The sequence below is a fragment of the Coptis chinensis genome, chromosome 4 (assembly GCF_015680905.1).
Source record: "Coptis chinensis isolate HL-2020 chromosome 4, ASM1568090v1, whole genome shotgun sequence".
In the NCBI taxonomy this organism is placed as follows: Eukaryota; Viridiplantae; Streptophyta; class Magnoliopsida; order Ranunculales; family Ranunculaceae; genus Coptis; species Coptis chinensis.
In genome coordinates this window covers 65977898-65998893 of record NC_141459.1, presented here as the reverse complement: position 1 = coordinate 65998893, position 20996 = coordinate 65977898, and the positions used below count along the sequence as shown (strand labels likewise).

Genomic DNA, 20996 nt, shown 5'->3' with positions numbered 1-20996 from the left:
AAGAAAAATTACAAATGATGATAAAGTGCGTGCCTTGTGCGCCTCAACAACATGCACAAAATGCACACGCCTTATGTGTACACCCGCGTCTTGGTTGAGACGAGACACTAAAATGCGCCTCGCGCCTTAGTCACGTGCCTCTTTGTGCTTTAACTACACTGGGTAGGACGTTAAAGGTTAAACTTTTGAAAATTTAGTTTATTGAAACACACCCTTAAAGAAAGGAGGAGAATAGAGAAAAGTGGAGAGGTGTGTGGTTGTAGGGGTGTTCATGGGTCGGTTCTTATCGGTTTCAGTTCTGGGTCTATTTTTAACGGTTCATATCGGGTTTGGTTCTTTCGGTTTTTTTCTTATATTTTGAAAACTTAGACCCATACCTATTAATTAAGTCGGTTCCGGTTTGGGTTTTGATTCCTTCTCGGATTATACATTTTTATTGCTAAAATTATTATTTTTAGTTATATAACCGATATAAAAGTTGGTTTACGGCGACTATAACACTTGTCATCGATATTTTTGTCATTTCATAAGAAATAATGGTCCTAAATTCAATAATAGTATTTGAAAGTTATCTAAAAACTTTAAATACATTATCATATATTATATGTATGTGTATATTTTAAATCAAACATGTATATATTATACTATACATAATACGTCATATATAGAATAAATACCACATGTACCACAATTGTTAGTTAGCATTGCACGTATTCCTTATCCAATATATATATATATACATGTAATATATCAAGCACGTACACGTACGTTCATGCATTAGTTAATATAGACAATGCATTAGTTAATTCATAGTATACGACTATACATGTAGACATAAACATGTAAACATTATTATTAATATTTATAATACACATATTTAATGTAATATTATAAAAAATGTATTTAATAACACACATTCACAGATTCACTATTATGCTAAATGTTATATATATTTAATATAATTTTACACATAACAAATATAGACTATATATATAATAATAATGTTTGGGTTTGTCTTTATTTAGTGTAATATAATACTAAATTCTATATATCAAAATCATACTAATCGGTTCCAGTTTCGGTGGGGTACCCATCGGTTTTTTATTATTCAGTTATAACTGTTTCGGTTCTTTATCGGTTCGGTTCTTGAAGACCCATTTTAAATGAGTCTAATATTTTAAGACCCATAACCGCTATAAATGATTTTGGTTCGGGTTCGGGTAATTGGGTACCCATGCACACGCTAGGTGGTTGTTGCAATATGAGTCAATAAAGCACATTGTTGATTTATAAGCGGAGAGGTATGCGGTCGTTTTCTTAAAAGTTTTACGGAAAATAAGAAAAGGGCGGCACTGTAAATTAATTATTTCCTGGAGGACAATCTAGTGAGAGACTAAATTTACGAGTCCGCCCGCACTTCCGCCAGATCCCATTTCAAAAAAATTCGAAAATCCGCTCTCTCAACGCCTCTTCCAAACCTGCCCACATTCCAACCGAAATTTACGTCAAAAAACCTGAACTCAGAAAAAACACACTGCAACACTCAAAGCCGAGAGAGCGAAAGAAATTTAAAAAAACAAAAAAAAATCGAACCTTTTAATTAAAGCAACGGCTGCGATTCTTTAATTACTTCAAACACAATTCATCCTGGCCCCACATTGTTAGCCTCTCATCATCACTTTACTCTCCCCCCTCTCTCTCTTTCTCTCTCACTCTCTCACTTCAAAATGTCTTCAAGAAATCAGAACAAACCTCCCATCACTCCTTCAAATGTAAGGTCTCTACATCTCTTCTCTCTTTCTCTCTCTCTCTCTTCATTTATTAATTCATTTATTTTATTATTAATTATTAATTATTTGTGTAGAAGAAAGAGGGTTTATTAGATGAAATACCATTAGACAAACGGCGGAAAATTGGACCAGGAAAAATGGTTGGTCAGACTGGCGGTGGTACGCGTAGTAATCGACAAGCATTTGCTGACGTGTCAATGAGAAGCGATCCGAATAATAATAATAATAATAACAACGGGAGTTCTGATTGTGGTGGTGATGGAATTATTCAGTTTACTAAAGAAGATGTTGAATCTCTTTTGAATGAGAAAATGAAAGGCAAAAATAAGTTTGATTACAAGGTTAGTATTCTTTATGAAAGTTAATTTTATTATTAATTGATTAGTTTTGAGTTATGGGGTTTTTTTTTTCAGGGAAAGTGTGAGCAAATGACGGAGTATATAAAAAGGTTGAGGCTTTGTATGAAATGGTTTCAGGAATTGGAAGAGAGATATGTGGTTGAGCAGGAGAAGCTTCGAAATTTGTTGGAATCGGCAGATAGGAAATGTATTGATTTGGGTAAATTTTGATACTGTCTGGTCCCCTTTTTTATTAGTCTTGTAATTGATTTATTGGTAACAATATGTTATATGATTAGAGGTGCAAATGAAGAACAAGATTGATGAGTTGGAGACATTGATTGGAGAGTTAAGGAGAAACTCAGTTTCTTTAGAAGAAAGACTTGCAAAAGTTGAATCGGAAAAGATGGTAAGATAGATAATGCGAATGTGATTTTGTAATTCTGTTGGTTAAATGTAATGTATTGATTGGGGGGAAAAACATTGCAGGTTGCAGTTGATTCTTACAATAGTGAAAAAGAAGCTAAAGAGGTTGTTGAGAAAATGCATGCTTCTTTAGCCGATGAGTTTGAAAGAGCTCAACAGGACTTACAGAGTGCAAATCATAGGGTACTGCTAACTTGAGCAAAACTCTATTGATAAGAAATATATATGAGTTACAATCAAGTTTTTTTTTTTGCAATTTTCCTCTGGGACACCATAATTTTCTGACTTTTGCTTAACTGGGTTTTTGTCAAATGTGCAAAACTATGCAGATAGAGTCACTTAATGCTACTTACCGGAATTCACAAGAGTATAACACAAGCTTACAACAGTATAATAGTAGACTTCAGATGGATTGTGAGACATATAAGAGGAACCTTGAACGTCTAGAACAGGAGAAATCTGTAATTTTGGAGGACCGTGCGACGTTAAGGGGCCGGTATAATTTGCTACAGGATGAAATTTCTTCATTTCGAGTAAGTTTGTAAAATATATGTTGTTTTGTTATATGTTGGTTGAGTTAATAATCTTTTAGTACCCTGAAGTTGCCAGGAGTTTAAAAAATGGTTCTGAACTATTTTTTCTAGCCTAATAGTACCTCGAACTTCCAATTTTGTACGATTGATTACCTTTAGACATTTTCTTGACCAAAATGTCCATGCTTATTCTATTTCTTAAGTGCTGCCACTAAGTTCTAGTTTATTACACTTAAGTTAGTTGAGATGTGTTGTCATCTAACTTGTCCCAATAGAATGAATGCGATGGTGGTTATTTAACTTCTGTATCCACCCTGCTACCACCCCTATGGTAGATGATAACACATGTCCGCTAAAGTGTGATGGACTGGAACTTAGTGGCAATTTTAAAACATAATAGCTAGGGACATTTTGGTCAGGAAGATGTCCAAAGGTACTCAATCGTAAGAAATCGGGTACAACTAGGCAAGAAAAAAAAGTTTGGGTACCATTTTGTAAACTTTTGGTAAGTTTAGGGTACTAATAAGTTATTAACTCTATGTTCGTTGGGAGTGTGGGTTCCTTCCTCCTATATATATATATATATATATATATATATATATATGTTAATTATGTAAATACATACATACATTTACGTTATTGAATTTGCATTTTGAAAATGTCCCATTTTGTGTGATTGTCATGTCAATTCACTTTGTTTAATGGGCAGTTTGGATTTTGGTCTATGGAAAACCTTTGATGGAAATCTGATGTTGTTCGCAAGAATGGTTTGAATTGTCTGAATGCTTCTTCGTTGTTTTATTTATGTTCTCCAAAGGGAAATCTTTATAAACAAGGATTTTAAATGAATGGTTTTTAAGTATTAGAATCTACACTTAATCCGACTGACATGAGGAGATCTCTCTTGAGAATAACAAATGTCTTGGTAAACAACAGTGTCTGTCCCCCTCTCTGTATTCCCCATATTTTCTAAGTTTCCCTCCATTCTCCATTTTTCAAACCCACTACTCAATTCTTCAACTTACCACTCAATTCTCCATCTTTTCCTGTTTCGCCTTCATCTCTTTCCTCTTCACACTCCTTCATCCCCACCTCTCGCACATCTCTCCTCCTCCTTGCTGTCGGTTCTCACCACTGTGGTATTCTAGTTATTATAATGCTGACAACTAAATTGCATTCACTTGGGAATGTTATTTAGTTGGATGGATCTACTTTAAAAGATGTTTGGTGGGATGTCATTATAGGTCTCTGGTTGGTTGAACCGGAAAGTACTTGCCGTCCTTCATCTTATAGATCGTGGTATAACAAGACTCAAACGAGAAGAGATTGTGGAATGAAACATTGCACCTCAAAAGAAATGTTCATTTGACCCAATATAATTGTAAGAAATAAGATAATAGCATTGCAATCTGTTGCAAGGCGATTTTGCCTATTTCTTAATTGGTCAAAACATGAATTTCTGAAAGTCGTGGAAATACTTAGAAAGTCAGCATTATTCATTTGAACTGAGGCATCGTCCCTTGCCGGCTGGCATGCCTCCTTACCTCACTACCTACAGAGAGCTTATGAGTCCCATTCTTTAATAATGATGAGGGGAGTGGGTCAATTTAGGGAAAAAAGAGGTTTCCTTTCGTAGCGTTTCACTACTTTAAGCAATGTTGTTTTAGTGCCAAAGTACCCTCCCTTTTCAGCTTTGTATTTGATGATAGAAACTTATTTATATGCTTGGATACATGAGACCTACTAGCTTCTCTTCTTTCCATGATTTCTTTTAAGAGTTCACAAGACCTAAGGGCTAAGACACCTAACACGATGAGGCTTTGACATTCCCAAATGGTGAAGCCCTTGTATTTCAGATGTGTTTATCTTTGCTGCTACCTAAGTTACATTAACACGGGTATGTGTGTCCATATCCAACACAGATATGAAGTGGCCGATTCAGCGACTACCACCATCGAGGTATATCACATACAATATGTGTGTCGGTCCTGACAAAGATACGTGGACACGTATCTGACACGGATTAACTTTAAAATATGGTGTGTCCATGTAAGTATGTGGCATAGGACGCTATGCATTTAGTGTGGTTGATGGTACAATGCCTTTGGCCATGTTTCGATTTTAAACTGCATTCCTGCAATTGTGGTTTTTGTGATGCAAGAGTGAATGGTAACACATTAGTAAAGGAGGGAGAGTACCATTTTAGCAACTATTTTCTTTGTGATAGCTTCACTATATTGCACCCATTCTCTAAGCAATGTTTTTTTGTGCCAATGTATCCTCCTTTCTTCAAATTTGTATTGGATTTTGGAAAATGTATTTACATACTCAGATATCGGAATGCCTGCTGCTATAGCATTTGTTCTTGCTATCATTCACCTTAAGTGTTGAACACGTATGACACCTGAGGTGATGAGGCTTTGAATTTATTAAAGGGCTAATTACTGGTGTTGTTGGAATGCATCAAACTTTGACCTTTTAAGTGGTTGTGGTTGAGTGTAGAATGATCTGACCTATGTAGGAGTGAAGTGTAGGACCCCTAGATTATAAAATTTATCCTTTTCTTTCAACAGTATGTCTGTTAAATACGTACACTATAGTTGTAAAAGTTTATGTTATTCTGAGCTGTAAGCATAAACTATTTATCCAATTTGTCTTTATTACTGTGTGAGACAAACATTTTATTGCTTCTTACATTCTTTTAGCATTTCAGTTTAACAGTTTAGGCACCATTCAAAATTAGCACAGGTAGTATGATGTTCAAAAGAGGGCTAGGTTTTGTTTTATTTTATTGTGTCCATATTACCCACTTGATAGCTACTTAGCTTTGTTTTATACGTTTATTTCATCTGTAGGACTCTCGCGATGAGGCTTTGAAGCAGAGAGATTTATTAAATAGTGAATTGGGTTCCTTAAGAATGGAGGTGGAACAAGCAAAAGATGTTCGCGACCGCCAGCAACTGCAAGTGCAAAATTTAAAAGCTGAGTTGGATAAGTACAAAGAATTCACAGGAAAGTCTTCTACCGAGTTGGGAAATCTTACTGTTAAATCAAATGCTCTTGAGGTTTGTCTTGTAACACTGGCTTTCTACGAGTTTTCCTTTGGCCCGTGTCATTAATTGTTTTGAGATATGGTTGCCTTTTGTAGGAGACCTGTTCTTCTCAGAGGGAGGAAATTCGGATACTACAGCACCAGTTGGCAGCTGCAACTGAGAAGCTGAAGGTAATGTGCTTGCTAAGTATTTTGATGCATGAATATGTACAGAAGTGTACTAATGGTCTCAACTGAAAAATACTGTTACATGTACACATAGATGGCTGATTTAACTACTCTGGAGACAAGGACAGAGTATGAAAGCCAAAATAGGCTTGTGGAGGATTTACAAAATCGCCTTGCAGACGCAGAGTTTCAAATTGTTGAGGCCGAAAAGCTGCGCAAGAAACTACACAACACTATATTGGTAGTTTTTCCCCTGAACACTTTCTTCTTTAATTTTCTTTGTTTCACATAGTGATAACCTTGCTTCAAACTGCAGGAGCTTAAAGGTAACATTCGCGTCTTCTGCAGAGTGCGACCCATGTTGCCTGATGATGGTGCTAGTGCAGAAGCCTCAGTTATTTGTTATCCTACATCAATGGAGTCCCTGGGTCGGGGCATAGACTTGTTACAAAATGGTAATTTAGGTATAGACAAATCTGGTCTTACTGCAGTTCAACTACACTGTATGTTTATTGAATGGGATCTTATCGTGATTGAAACTTTTTATGAACATGTCATATTTTATTGTCTGCAGGGCAAAAACACCAGTTTACTTTTGATAAAGTCTTTACACACGAGTCTTCACAGCAAAATGTTTTTGTTGAAATCTCACAGCTTGTTCAGAGTGCCCTGGATGGTTATAAGGTGAGTACTTGCTTTGTTACTTAGTCCTATCTATGTTAACAATGATTACCTTACGTACGCTTCACACCTTGTTTGGATTCATTCTTTGCTGTCAAAGAGTGTTCTGAGCTTATATAAATGTTCATTTTGAGGTGATTAACATTTGTCTATTTTTTTCTGATATTACCTATGTTGCCTATTTTGATTTGTGCTGAGTACTTGATCTGATATTTTAATTATTCTATTTTTCTCTCTTTCATAAAAATTGACTTTTTGGATGAAACTGTTAGAAGATGCTTCTTTAACATAATTTGTGATCAGTCCGGTTCTGCAGTAACTGGTTACTGGGTTTACAATATCACAGTAATTGTGTTGATGTACATGCCACCTGTTTATCTACTTCACAGAATATATGCCAGTTAACTCTTTGACTCTTCATTTTTGTTTTTCCTTCAAATTGATTAATCCCACGGACGTAAAATAAAACCTGTCTCAAACCTCTTCATTTTATCACTTCACTTCATGTTCCTCCTCACGAAACGACACAGAATTTTCTTGTCACTTTCCTTCTTCATTTCCAGCTATTCAAAATTCATTTTCTAGTGAAGAGCATGTTGATTTTGCTCTTTGTTGTGAAGAATCAAAGATAACAAAACTTTTGTTTGCTAAGAATTCCTTTTCTTTTCACTTTATTAATTGTAATTTGTCTAACACTCTTCCTAACTCTTTGACTCTTCGTTTTTGTTTTTCCTTCAAATTGATTAATCCCACGGACGTAAAATAAAACCTGTCTCAAACCTCTTCATTTTATCACTTCACTTCATGTTCCTCCTCATTTAAACGACACAGAATTTTCTTGTCACTTTCCTTCTTCATTTCCAGCTATTCAAAATTCATTTTCTAGTGAAGAGCATGTTGATTTTGCTCTTTGTTGTGAAGAATCAAAGATAACAAAACTTTTGTTTGCTAAGAATTCCTTTTCTTTTCACTTTATTAATTGTAATTTGTCTAACACTCTTCCTAACTCTTTGACTCTTCGTTTTTGTTTTTCCTTCAAATTGATTAATCCCACGGACGTAAAATAAAACCTGTCTCAAACCTCTTCATTTTATCACTTCACTTCATGTTCCTCCTCACGAAACGACTCAGAATTTTCTTGTCACTTTCCTTCTTCATTTCCAGCTATTCAAAATTCATTTTCTAGTGAAGAGCATGTTGATTTTGCCCTTTGTTGTGAAGAATCAAAGATAACAAAACTTATGTTTGCTAAGAATTCCTTTTCTTTTCACTTTATTAATTGTAATTTGTCTAACACTCTTCCTAAATTCTTTGATCTATTAAATGGACTTTGAAAAAGTTCCAATTAGCAAATACTATGTCAGTTTTCTTGTTAAATGAGCACTAGTGGTGGAACAGAAAAAGTGGGTTTGAATTAACATTTAAATGGATGCTGATTAAGTGGCCTGGAGTTGTGGTTTTCTTCGTTGGTTACTTTTAATTGTTTGAAGATAATTAAATAAAAACAAAGAAAAGAGAAACGGAGAGTTAACTGAAAAAATTTGTGTTAGAAAACTAGACAGGTCGCTTGTATCTCTACATGGTTACTGAGATGTAAACCCAGTAACTGTTTACTGCAGAATCGGGCTCATTCTTAATAGCTATCGGGATAAGCTTTTGCAAAATTCATTTATGGGAGGTTACTGTTCTTATTTTTCTAAAATTTGTAAGCTAAGCAGGGATTTCATTACTTTTAAGCAGCAGACGCCAGATGTTAGAAAGTGACCCTGGAGTCCTGTAAATTATATTTTTTAACTGTATGAAAAAAAGATCCATTCTCACCAAGGACAGATCCCCCCTGGAAGCAGACGCACGAGGCAAAATATTTTGATAGTTGGATAAATGAAAGATTCTTATAGCTTCAAATGACCATAGCAGTATAGTGGACAGACACACTACGTAGAAGTATTTTAACAATGTTTTCAGTGATATTAGTAGATTCTTTTCGAACCATTCCTTTTTTATCCATGCCAGCATTTCGTATAGAAGTTATTATTTCGGCAATAGTGTCCCTGCCCATGTTGAACTATAATTATTGGTGCCTCCGAGTTTTTATATAATCAACGTAGGTCTAAGGAAATTGCTCCTTCATTATATCTCAAAACATGTTGACAACAAGCACAAAGGAATAGTTCTGTCCTGTTTTTTAGGTTCAAAGAGCTTTAACAAGGCTGTTTGGATTAATTTGTCTCTGGTTTGTTTGAGAATAAGAACATTAAATGGAATTTTCTTTTTCCACTTGAATATTGTTTGGTCTTTGGAGAAGAAAATTTTATTCAATCATTGTATGCTGTGGTTTTAATCTTTGCCTATTTTGATTAATGAATATAAACTATTCGTTTTCATTATCATTAGAAATTGCTTTTCCTATGCTTATTTTCAAATTGACAAATCATTCTTTTTGTTTTTCTTTTTAGGTCTGTATTTTTGCTTATGGACAAACTGGTTCAGGTAAAACCTTTACCATGATGGGTAGGCCAGAAACTCCGGAGCAAAAAGGGCTGATACCGCGATCATTAGAACAGATATTTCAATGTAGTCAATCTCTTGTATCCCAGGGTTGGAAGTACAAAATGCAGGTTACATTTCCACTCTTCAAGTTTAAAGTCTTACTTGTGTATTATTCTTTTAACTAATCTAAATGTCTTGCCTAATTTTTCTTAGGCCTCAATGCTGGAAATATATAATGAAACAATTCGTGATTTGTTATCAACAAATCGAGCTGGTAGTGTGGACAATAGCACAGCCGGTAGGCAATATACAATCAAACATGACGTGAATGGAAATACACATGTTTCTGATCTGACTGTGGTAGATGTCTGCAGTTTGAAAGAGGTTTCCTCTCTTCTCCACCAAGCTGCACAAAGCAGGTATTTTCTTGCATTTTATGATAGATGAAAATCTTCAAATGAAAAAGTTATATTTGTATTGGCATCTATCTTGTCAAAAGCGCAACCTTTTTATTCTAATAAGATTGGTTAAGTAATCTGTATAAGACCAGAAAAATATTGTAAAACAAATTATGTATTTGTATTTCAGGTCTGTCGGGAAAACCCAAATGAATGAACAGTCCTCCAGAAGCCATTTTGTCTTCACGTTACGAATTTATGGTGTTAATGAGGTATAGGTTTTTTTTATTGGGCATTTTTAAATTTCAAATAGTTTGTAGTAACAACGTACTCTTGTCTGATAGAGCACCGAACAACAAGTACATGGCATCTTAAATCTTATTGACCTTGCCGGTAGTGAGCGTCTATCAAAGAGTGGGTCTACTGGAGACCGCCTAAAAGAAACTCAGGTATGTATTCTCAATTTTGCCTTGACTTTTAGGTTTGTTGTTTTGTTTTTTAGCGGATACAAAATCTAAATTCTATTAAAACAACTATAACCAGGCTATAAACAAAAGTTTGTCGTCATTGAGTGATGTTATATTTTCTCTGGCAAAGAAAGAGGACCATGTTCCCTTTAGGAACTCAAAGCTCACATATCTTCTCCAGGTAATTATTTCATACAAGTTGGAATCTCCTTGTACTTTTGTATTTTATGTTTTATTGCCACACGACCACGAGGTTGAATTAATTTGGAAATTGCTTGGAGAAATAATTTATATAGTTATCATAAGTTGGGCTTAAAAGAAGGGACAGACAACCCACAAGGCCAGTAACGGCCGATGCTATGCTGTCAAAGGTGGCATATTTTAGCTAAAACTGAACAATTTTTGCTGATTGTCGCAAAAGCGTCGCTTGAGCGGGACATGGGAAACCTAGCACCTCGCTCCTGAGAACATAGCTTCCTTGCGAGGGAACATGGGATGATAGAATAAATCCCTCAAGAGGAATGTATCTGCTTGATATAAATGAAAATGAACAAAGTTAGCTCTGTCTTACTTTCTATTTGCAAGATATCCAGAAAAAGGACCAAAGAATCTTATCAGTCATAAATCTAATGTATTCTGGGAACATCATAATGTATGTATAGGGCCAAGTGAACCACTACAACTAGGCTAGTTAGGCATCCACCTAGGGACCCATGTCACTCTTCTTGGAGTAAAAGTCTCTCAATTTGCACCCTCGAGAGAAATGGCCCCAAAATCAATTTTTATTTTTTATGGGTAGAGGCTTGGATTGACTGATTAGTTTTCTTCTTTGTTAATTTGACTATTTCCATGTTGTGGTGTATCATTTGCGATTAATTTGATTTCGATTGTAAAACACCTCATTTATATATATATCCCCTTGGGCCTTGATTATGAGGGAAAGAGATGACACTCTGCTATATAACATTTTCTAAAGCTTTTGCATGCTTGATCAAGTAAAATCTTGTACTTGAAATCTTGAGGCAGTTAATACGGTGTTCACTTGTAGTACATGCAGCTTTGGACACAACTTACAGAAATACTGCACCTTAATAGACTGGATACTATTTGCATAATCACAGTAATTTTCACATATTTTACTTGCGTCATATACAGTTGTCTCGGCCTGTGAGCCATTGAAAACGTTCTAATTTCATCTCTACCCCGCATACCAGTGTAGTAATATAGTTCAGTAGGAAGAAACTTGTTTACAAAAAAAGCTATTGGAATGGTTTTCGCACTTACACACGGGGTAACATCTTCGCCTCTCAAAACAAAACTTATGGTTTGAAAAACTTGTACACTTAACAATTGGGAACTTTTTTGTTTAAGCGAGTGTGAAATGGTTAGATATCAGAGATTTGTAATTGAATTTGAATATTAAGATGTTAACGAATATCGGATAATATCAGATCCAACAAAGTTGCTTGAACTCCATCTTGATGTTGTCAGTTGATCTGCCAAAAAGAAAAAATGTTTTCAGCTTAGCGGGTAGCCAAACTTTTATCTCCGAAGGAGAGGTTCATCTGTCCACGTTTAACTTTTGGTTCTTGATATATCAATGATGAATTAAATTTGGTAGTTCTTTTGCTAGATCTGGGACTTGAATTCGTTTGAGCTTTGATTTTATGTGTCAAGATATGATTAAGTCTCAGTCTCTAGTCTCTGTACTTTGTGGACTCTGGAGGTGTTATCTTTTTGTCAATCAAGAAACATAAGAGTTAATCCACATAGCAGGGAGGGAGAAGGAAGGAAACACAAGACTTTTAAATCCGGTCCCACTTGTAAGTCATTTATACACAATGAAGATTGAGTTTATGCGGAAGAAATAGAACAAAAGCTGGTGAGATATCCACTGTTGAAACAAGTAATGAAGGATGTTTTATAAGTTGCTAGGTAGAAGAGTTTCGTTGAAATGGAGAATGAAGGGTTTTGCTAAAGAATTGTGTTGTAACTTGTTGGTGGAAGCTTAACAATGGTTAAACATCAATCAAGTTTGATGAAAGAAACATTGAAAACTAGGGTTTAAACCTTCATCAAGAAGACCAATTCTCTTAAAATTAATATTCAATGAAAACCAATCTAACAATGAAGTCCTAGATATATGATAAACCATGTTCCTAATTCTAATTGGAAACCTAAATAGAAACCTTACTAATTAACCTAGATCTAATACAAAGTGGAACCTCTAATAACTTATTGCTAAAGGCAAAGAAGAAACTAATAAAATAGAAAGTAGTTACTATTTTTTAATCTAATAACTAAATAGGATGTGAGACTTCCATCTTGATTTCATGATGGCATCAACATGTTGTCAGTATGCTCTTGCATCAATCTCCTTGGCTTGAAGAAACTTGTCCTCGAGTTTGGTTGCATATAGACCCGCCAAATTTAGTAAAATTCTTGTACTTTACCATTACGGCATTACCCTCCTGCGGTTAAAGAAAATTTGGCTTCGAATTTTTCCTTTATATCGGTTTAACTTGAGATTGTAAAGCTGCAAGTAGGCATTGTAATTCAATGTTTCCTCTTAGAGGAAGATCCTTTTCAAAATTAAATAGAAAAGGATCCAAACATCTTCTAGGAGCTGCATATCAACAAAGCGAAATTGTCCCGACATTTTATCAGATGGCAAGCAGGTTTTGGTCATGAAGGAAACAGATAAAGCCTTTTGATGAGCTGAGCATGCGACGACGGCACAAATCTAATTAGTGTCAGGAACATTGCAAGGAAAGCCAAGTATCATTTTGGCACACATGACACCACATACCGTTTTGTCAAAAGTCAAAACCGAAAGCTAGGGTAGTACACATTAATCCCTTGGTGGTTTGATTAGATGAATCATTTAGGAAATCTGAACCAAGATAGTGCCCTGGTGAATTAATTTTTGGAGGTTCCGAACTGGATTTAGGCATAAATGGGTTGTCTACAGGAGCTGAAATTTGAAGAATAAAATCTTGCTTAATTGCTTCCAAATTATTGGCTCCATTAACATAAGTTAACTTACTGCTATGCATAGAGACCTGTTTGTGTACATCCTAACAGGACCATCTCTTCCACTCTCGGCAGTTTGGGGAGATTAATAGGCGACCAATTCTTGTTGAAGGTTTAACACTACTTTACATGTTTACAACAATTTAAACATTAAACATATATGTTAATATAGATATTAAACACAAACAAAAATAATTTATTAAAAGGAGCATAGGAGTTGAAGATGGCAAGTGACCTCGAGTTGAATATAGAGAAGATAGAACATAGGAGGCATAGGCCTGAAGAATATGATCTGTTTTGAGAGGGATGAAGTGAAACATACTCTCTTTTGATATACAGTTATAGCTAATCAGTTGATGGCACAATTATTATGGTCCTTCAACATACAATGGTGCTTGTCTATCGATATAGTTGGATATCAAATTAGATAGTGTCTGATTAGATTGTGTTATGTAAGCATTTCAAATAGGAACTCATATCAGATAGAAAAACTTACCTAAGTTCCAACTTGATATCCAAAACTTTTAGCTGACATCCTTTTTTTAGAGGTGTGCATGGTTTTTGAGGGTGCTTTGACTGGGCGCCAATCGGAGTGGGCTGCAGCATATTAGGCTCTGTTTGGCTGCAGTAATTTATGTAGTAGTTACACACGTTTGGAGTATCCACTTCCAGTGGTGAATGTCCTGAAGATGATTGCTATAGAAGTTGTTTTGTTCTCTCTTGTGCTGTAGGGCTTGTTCTGTAGGAGGTTTAGCTTTCCCAGCATCACAATGTTGTTTTCCTTTTTGATAGTAAAATTCCTTTCGTTTTGTTGTATAATTGGAAAAAGATTGAGATTGAAACCAAAATAAGTGAACACAATAACGCCCACTCCCAAATCAATAAAAAATATAATGCCCAAATTAAAATCAACAAAAAGAAAGAAAAAAAACAAAATATAATTAGAAAAACTAATCCAAGGTGCTTAGCCTGAGCTTTTCCCTTTTATAATGACTATTTCTTAGTTTGATTGGTTGATCTGGCTGTGCCCTGCTCGTGTAGACCTGAAGTAAAACTACACGCCTTTTGTTTTAGGTGATAGCTACATACAATGTGCTTTTTGTTTTTTATATCCTATGCCCTGACTTTGTGGATCTTATGAGTTCATTTCTAGATATTATAGTTAAAACGCTGAAGCCATTGAAACTTGATCAGTAGCCTTCGATTTTTAAACTATACTAGTTAGTTATTATTATTATTTTTTTATTTCATTGTAAAAATTTACACATTATATCACTGACCTCTCCCATTTGGCAATATGGTTTTAATCAGCCTTGTCTTGGTGGTGATTCAAAGACGCTGATGTTTGTCAACATCTCTCCGGATCCGTCATCTATGGGTGAATCACTTTGTTCACTCCGCTTTGCAGCAAGAGTCAATGCATGTGAGATAGGGGTTCCACGGCGACAGACTAGTTTGCGGCCCTCTGATTCTCGTCTCAGCTATGGTTAATTCAAAGTGTAGTATCCCTTTGAGGCCTTTTCTGTTCCAGTGTGCTTTAGTAGCTGTAAGACATTTACTATTTATATGTAGTTTGGAAAGTGTCTAACTTCATGTGCCTGTAATTCTAATAATGTTGTATTTCTAAAGTTGTGGTCCGAACGATAATTGTATTGGTTTCCTTCAAGCTCTTTTCTCAGTGCCTGTGTTTTCATTTAACCTTGAGATTGATTTAGCTGTTGCAAATACTTACTTTGTACGTATGTTATCACTTCCTTATACCTTTTACAGTGGTTTTTGTTTACAGTTTTTACATTTTTTAAAGAGACTTAAGGATTTAAGGGCATAATCAATGGGCCTTTTACAGTTGTTTACAGCTCTATACAGGTCTTTATCTTCAAATTTGACGGGCCTTAAAAAAAACAGCCTCCAATGCAGCCCCTATATGGGCCTCCAATTTTATCATTCTGGATATATATTTTCATTTCTAATGATGATTTTAAGCTAAGTCTAAAGCCTTTGAGAGAAATTTCACATGTCTTCACTTAAGCAAGCACGTGACTTCCATTTATTCTTTTTGGTCTTACGGTTAAAGAGCAATTTTACTTTATGCTCTACCATGATAATTCGTTATTCAAGATTTTTTCTCAAATAACTCTATGCTCCAATCTTTTAATCATACAAATTTTATCCTTATTCCTAAAGTTCCACACCCAAATCAGGTGAAAAACTTTAGGCCTATTAGTTTATGCAATATCATATATAGGCTTTTAACTAAGATTTTAGCCAATCGACTTAAACCTCTCCTTCCTGATTTAATTTCTCCTCATCAATCTGCTTTTGTAAAACATAGACAAATATCTGATAATACAATCATTTTACAAGAGATTCTTCAAAAGCTAAAAACAAAAAAAAGTGTGCAAGGTTGTATGACTATGAAGTTAGACATGCATAAAACTTTTGATCAAATTGAATGACCTTTTCTTTTCAAAGTTTTGCAGCACTTTGGGTTTTGTCAAAAATGGATTGATTGGATTGTTATTTGTATTACTACCTCTTCTTTCTCTATTAACCTGAATGGTTCCCCCTTTGGTAAGTTTTCTGCATTAAGGGGATTACGACAGGGTGATCCCCTCTCCCCTTTTCTTTTCATTCTTTGTTCTGAATATTTTTCTAGGCATATTTCTCATCTTCAAGCTAATAATAATCTGCATGGTATCTGTATAGCTAGGCATGCTCTTCCTGTACCACATCTCATGCTTGCTGATGATTGTTTCTTATTTATTAGAGCTAATATTAATGAACCCATATTCTTTTAAAATGCATGAATGAGTATTGTTTGATGTCCGATCAGCAGGTTAATTTTAATAAGTCTTCCCTTCTTTTTAGTCAAAATGTTCACCATCGTCATAAGAAACTCTTGTCTAGAATTATGAAAATCCCCCTTTCTAATTTTAATAATATTTATTTAGGTATTGATTTTAATCCTAATAAACCAAATATAGTTAGTACTCATAAAGTCATTAGAAATATCTCTGTTAAAATATCTTCTTGGAATTCGGAGCTTCTTTCTTTTGTTGGTAGAGGTACTTTAATTAAAAGTGTTACTTTTGTTATTTCTATTTATTCTATGCAGACTAACTTTTTTTCTAAATCTATTTGCCATCATTTGGACATGCTTAATGCAAAATTCTGGTGGGGAACAAATGAGGTTGATCATAATAAAATACATATGATAAATTGGAACTAGTGTTGTAATAAGAAAAGCAATGGGGGCTATGGGTTTAAACATTTTTATTCCCAAAATAAAGCCCTTTTATTCAAAATATGTTGGAAAATTATTACTGAACCAGACCTTTTCTAGGTTCGGCTTCTCCAAGCCAAATACTTTAGGAATGTTCTTTTTCTGAAAGCTACAGCAAAAAAATCGGCTTCCACTTGGTGGAAAAATGTGACCAAAATAAAAAATGAGATATCTTGATCAATACCTTGTTGGAGTATATCTACAGGGGATAACATCAAAATATGGGAGGATAATTGGATTCCATCTCTTCCGTATAAAAAAGTCTTTTGGTTCCCAACCTTGTAATTCTGACTTTGTTTTTGTGTCTGATCTGATTGATCATGAAACTTTTCTTGGAAATATGATATTATTGATAGTATTTTTATACCTCATATTAGAGATGCGATTATTCATACTAAGATTCATCCCCATGCTAATTCTCAAAAGATGTTTTGGTCTCTTGAAAAAAATGGTTGTTTCTCGGTAAAATCTGCTTATCATTGGTTTCTTAATAAGGATAGAATTATTTTGCTTAATACTAGTAATCATTATGGTTATCTTAAACAAGCATGGAATCTGATTTGGAAAATTCACTCACCTCTTAGAATTGAAACTTTTTTTATGGAAAATGATGCGGAATATTTTCCCTACTCGTAAAATTTTATTTGATCAGCATAGCTGTACTTCTGACAGGTGCCCACGATGCGATTCTTCCATTGAAACTATAGATCATGCTATATTTACTTGTCCTAAGATTACTAAAATTTGGTTTGCTTCACCTCTAGCTTTTTGTTTTGACTCCTGGAATACACTGAGCTTTTGCACAAACCTTGCGTTGGACAAACAACCAAAATTCTACATAACGTCCACTACAGGCTGGGATAGCATAGGCATCACATTCAAATTTGTATGTACTTTAAGTTTGCTCTGAAGTTGCGCATCATAAGTTTTTAAGACTGTCTTTGAAATTTTTTCTCTACGCGATTTCCTTTCATGTTTTTTGCTAGATCGAACAATTGTAATATTTACATGATTATGTACATCACCTTCTGTGCTGGAATGCTTGGTCAGTTCCGTGTGAGAGTTTAGAGTAGTTGGTATAGCTAGGGCCTTGGTTAGGCACGCATGGAATAACTTGAGAGCTCTGAGCTTTTCTAATTGTATATAAATCTCTCTCAAGCTCTTCCAAATCTTCATCTACAAAAATTCTTTCAATCTCTTCAATATTTTTACATAATAGATAAAAGCTTGATTTCTCCTTTTCTCGCAAGCCTTTGCTGGAAATTGATGTATATTCTTGCATAGGCATTCTGATATCATCAATTTGGTCATACCAAGTTCTATGCAATCCCTTGCCAAGGCTCATATGAAATATCAATACATTTCAATCAAATTCATTTCCAATTAAAAAGTAAAGATGAATAAGAATTTTATAAAAACTATAGCACTTGCAGAAATATCCTAACAATATGCTAACCAACCTTAATTTCTTTTGATCCACTCTCCACGACTTGCAATGTCCCAAATGAACTTGTATAAGATTTTAAAGGAACCTTACACTGAGTCACACTGTCTTCAGGAGTAACAGAAAGGATAAATGCCCTTGCCGACTCATAAGAAGCCTCCCTGGTGGTAACTGTATGATTTAAAAACCAAGGGTACAATTAGTTGCAACCCAGTAATTTCAGGCTGTAAACACATAAATTGTCATGCATGACGAAATAGGCAAGGCTAATATGCAATTCAAAAACATGACCACCTCCAGATGCCCAACATTAGAACATGCAGTTCAAGATGATTTCAATTAATTTCAGCATAGCTATATCTACATGAGTGGGGGGAAATCATAGGAATTAGAAAGAGAATGAGATAAATGACTTTATTGGGGATTGATATAGTTATTCAGTCATCATATGCAATTATCTAAACCCTTATCCAAACCACCACCAAAAGTACCTTCATAGCATTAACTCTGCATGTATATCTTTTCTTCAAACCCTTTTATAAAGCATATTGGAAGATTTTGCAGTTCTCAAAATAGGACTATGCAAACGGAACTCTATAAACAATTTTCTGAGTGTAACTTCCTATGTAACATTCTGAAATGCATGCAGCTAAAATGACGAATATTAGAATGTGGGGTAGATTTGTGCATCAAGGCCATCTGGAGTAACTATAGCTCTGCCCAAGTATAAGGATCACCTTTTTACTAATTTATGCTCTGTTGCAATCCACTCTATATTAGTTTGACTACTCTAACACAGGAGAAAAGTGGGTGTAATATGAAGGGCTGTGGTTTTTAAAAGTTGTCTTTGAATTATAAAGCCCACATATCATGCAGTTTTAGTGCATACTAACCGTTCGTTCAAACCGCTCGTTCGGCTTGAATAATGATGTGATGTCATCTTGCTATTGCGAACTTTGGAAGTACGTGCAAAGAGTACCAAAATTCTTGCAGTGTATTAGGATACCAAGAAATAAACTTCCACAAACAACCCAAAGAAGTTAGTACTTCAGCTCGGACAATAATCCATTGCAATGAAGTATAAAAAAATTGGTCCAGAATGGAAACAAAATTACACAAACCAAGATCTTTAAGAGAAAAAAAAAATCAGAAGTTTAGGACTATATAGTTGTTGCAAATCTTGTCGTTTTCCTTTAAAAACAAAATAAATATAATGGTCTAGCATGATATTTTATGCTGGATTCTCCACTCTACAGAATTGAAAGCTTAGCGAGAATATAAAGCAAATAATAAGTACAAATATGTAGAAAATAGAATCTCTATTTAACGTACATTGAAAATTTTCATTAGAGATTGCAAGACTATTTAAAATGATGACTTCAAGCAACAACATAAGCATCTCCGCTTATTCTCAGCACTATTTAGGCAATAAATTAAATCTAACCCTCTTTCTTATAGGTGCATGCTTAACTATCCCTAACTACAAACTCCATTCAAAGGTAAGAGATCAGGTGTAACCAATATGAAAGATCAGTACACTACACAATTTCAACTCCAGGAAAAAAAAATGTCGAACAAAATTAGCATATAACTTGATGCCTTGACCATAACGAATTCACATTTGACAAAGCAGCATATTCAAAAAGGAGGGAAAATTACGATAAAGGGAATCAAAACCACGATTAAATAGCAAACTTTGTGAAAAATATGATTTTAGAATTAAGTTATGCAGGCATGCCATAATAGTGAATATCAATGATTGAAGCAGTAACCTGTTGTAAAACTAAGATGATATGCACGCATGACTTCAAACAACAAACTCAATCAAGAACTATCATATAGTTATATGAAAAAATGCAACACCAAACTTGAATAATCGTTTTACCACAATTTTCTCTAAATTCACTCAACTAAACTCATAAGAGCACTGGTATAGTGTCATTTAAAGCTAAAACGTTATCATCACTTAATAGAAAGAAAAAATAATAATCAAAGTCCATACGTGAAATTAATGATGATCAGTGAGATTCAAATGATAACACGACACATGTTAAGGAAGACATATGGCAAGAGAAGATACCTGGGTGGAACCAAGAGACGGAGAGTTATGACTTCTCCATAGTTCACCATACCCTGTAAAAAGTTCAAGAGTACAAAGTCGATCAACATGAAACACTGAAACTGGTCAAACTCAATTGACCATTGGGCATAGAGAACTAAAATAACCATGCTAAAATTTTCATTGCGATGAAGACTTCATTGCAGAAGAAGTAAATCTAAAGTCGCTATCAAGAGCAAACCTTCATGCAGATATGCAACTGATCATCATAATGTATGTGCAATTTGAGAACTAAAATAAAACATTGCATCTTCAGTGTAATGAGTATAAGCTTCACACCACTCTGGTACTCGAAGGCAATACGCTAATAATAAAGTAACACCATTGAAAAAAACTGGAATCATACATGAAATAGAGAAAATAAAAAAGTACATTAGATGCCAAAAACCAAATAAGATCCATATCAAATGAATATGGAAAACTCATCAGTTGCTTGCCTACTTGGAACAAAACTCCTATTTGCAATCTCCGTTTTCTGTAAAAAAAAAATGGGATGAGAATAGAGAGGCTGCGCAGTTGTAGTAATTTAAGAGAGAGTGAACATGAACGTTTGAATCAGAAGGAATCTTGAGGGTTTCAAAACAAATTAGTTTTGGTCGCACAATCATTAACAATCGAATAGGTTTTTTACTGGAATGGAAATGAAAGAGAACTTATAACAGTCTCAGCAACCTGAATTGCAATGGTGCAAATCTCACATCAATTGTCAGTATGAAGCAACCTAAGAAAGAAACCTTCTATGAAGATTGATGAGCTTTTTAGGGAATTCTTAGA

General features: G+C 34.7%; 1 protein-coding gene and 1 long non-coding RNA gene across 5 annotated transcripts; one reads left to right on the top strand and one right to left on the bottom strand.

Moving 5' to 3' along the window:
• The first annotated feature begins 1516 nt into the window (after window positions 1–1516).
• Window positions 1517–15054, top strand: LOC147504448 (kinesin-like protein KIN-14C). 4 transcript variants are annotated; one of them, XM_086557331.1, is made up of 17 exons: window positions 1517–1772; window positions 1865–2131; window positions 2204–2348; window positions 2428–2537; window positions 2618–2737; window positions 2884–3087; window positions 5943–6152; window positions 6236–6310; window positions 6402–6548; window positions 6624–6771; window positions 6882–6991; window positions 9445–9606; window positions 9692–9897; window positions 10067–10148; window positions 10221–10325; window positions 10420–10524; window positions 14688–15054. In XM_086557331.1, exons 1-17 carry the CDS (start codon window positions 1728–1730, stop codon window positions 14865–14867), a joined length of 2421 nt encoding a protein of 806 aa, XP_086413457.1. In that variant the 5' UTR covers window positions 1517–1727; the 3' UTR covers window positions 14868–15054. The 4 variants fall into 4 exon arrangements, with proteins under 4 accessions (XP_086413457.1, XP_086413458.1, XP_086413460.1 ...); XM_086557332.1 differs by having other exon boundaries at window positions 1614–1772; window positions 6624–6762; XM_086557334.1 differs by having other exon boundaries at window positions 1625–1777.
• Window positions 15055–17432: 2378 nt separating this feature from the next.
• LOC147504447 (uncharacterized) lies at window positions 17433–20672 on the bottom strand. Its single transcript, XR_015220401.1, has 3 exons — window positions 20184–20672; window positions 18997–19057; window positions 17433–18274 (listed from the first exon to the last, which is right to left on the bottom strand). It is a non-coding gene; the product is annotated as an uncharacterized LOC147504447 (long non-coding RNA).
• Between the last annotated feature and the right edge of the window lie 324 nt (window positions 20673–20996).

Coding starts and splice junctions, on each gene's coding strand:
- LOC147504448 (XM_086557331.1), top strand. CDS start 1,728: ATGTCTTCAAGAAATCAGAACAAACCTCCCATCACTCCTTCAAAT. Junction 6,153..6,235: donor TTAAATCAAATGCTCTTGAG/GTTTGTCTTGTA, acceptor TGCCTTTTGTAG/GAGACCTGTTCTTCTCAGAG. Junction 6,311..6,401: donor CTGCAACTGAGAAGCTGAAG/GTAATGTGCTTG, acceptor ATGTACACATAG/ATGGCTGATTTAACTACTCT.